This window comes from Olea europaea, unplaced genomic scaffold, assembly GCF_002742605.1.
Source record: "Olea europaea var. sylvestris unplaced genomic scaffold, O_europaea_v1 scaffold36056, whole genome shotgun sequence".
Taxonomy (NCBI): Eukaryota; Viridiplantae; Streptophyta; class Magnoliopsida; order Lamiales; family Oleaceae; genus Olea; species Olea europaea.
The window spans coordinates 1-1,163 of record NW_019255272.1 but is presented as its reverse complement, the minus strand read 5'-3'; the positions used below and the strand labels follow the sequence as shown (position 1 = coordinate 1,163).

The following is a 1,163-nucleotide window of genomic DNA, read 5'->3' as shown; positions in this document are numbered from 1 at the left end:
CCATTTTGTTAAGTACTCTACTGCTACAGCAACAAACTTTAATTGACCTCTTGCCACAGGAAAGGGACCGAGGATGTCAATTCTCCATTGTTCAAACAGGGCCGAACAGTTAATGTTGGTGAGATCTTCGGCTGGTAAGTGGATAACATTACCAAACCTCTGGCACCTATCACATCTTTTAACATATTCTGAGGCGTCTTTTTTCATAGTTGGCCAGTAGTATCCATATCGTACGAGTTTAAAGGCCAAGGCCCTAGCCCCTTGATGATTCCCGCACACACCTTCATGGACTTCAGCAAGGGCCTGGGATGATTCTGATGGCCTGAGGCACCTTAGGTATGGAAGAGTAATACTTCTGCGAAAGAGGACACCGCTGATCATACAGTACCTAGAAGCTCGGGCTCTGATGCTTCTAGCCAACCTGGCATCGCTTGGTAGATTTCCACTTGTGATAAATTCTATGATTGGGTCCATCCAGGATGGTTCGTTGTCAATGTCCATGATGTTGAGGATTTGACTAATGCTGGGTTCTGTGATGATTTTAATGTGAACTGTTATGTCAAGGCCGTCTACCCCCATGAACACAAGCCTGGATAATGCGTCAGCTTTTCCATTGTCCTTTCGAGCAATTTTTGTAATTTCACAGCTCTTGAATTTTCGTTGAAGATCCTGAACCTTCATACAGTACAAACTCATTTTCTCCTCCTTCCTTTCAAATGATCCTTCAATCTGTCCGACCACTAGCTGCGAATCGCTGTATATCTTTACGAACTCGAGCTCTAGGCAAAGGGCTAGCTCAAGAGCAATAACGACGGCCTCATACTCGGCCTCGTTGTTGGTTGCTTCAAACTCGAACCTGAGAGCGCATTGGATCTCTATTTGTTTATCAGGGCTGATGATGATGACCCCTGCGCCCGAGCCTGAGGAGTTTGATGCTCCATCCACAAATATTTGCCAAGTGTCCAAATTAGTGCTCATGCTCGAGCTATCACCTGGCCCTCGAGGCCTGGGGGTTAGTTCTGCAATGAAGTCGGCAAGAGCTTGGGCTTTGATAGATGGGCGTGGTTTGAATTCTATGTTAAATTCCCCAAGCTCGATTGCCCATTTCATCAGTCTTCCTGATACGTCCGGCTTCTGAAGTATATGCCTAAGTGGTTGATTAG

The 1,163-nt window shown here is 45.9% G+C and overlaps 1 protein-coding gene across 1 annotated transcript; it reads right to left on the bottom strand.

Moving 5' to 3' along the window:
• Positions 1 to 47: 47 nt before the first annotated feature.
• On the bottom strand, positions 48 to 1,110 carry LOC111386540 (the record flags this gene model as incomplete). The annotated part of the gene is made up of 1 exon (XM_023010999.1): positions 48 to 1,110. A coding segment is annotated over exon 1 (1,063 nt), but the record flags the coding sequence as incomplete, so codon positions are not given.
• Between the last annotated feature and the right edge of the window lie 53 nt (positions 1,111 to 1,163).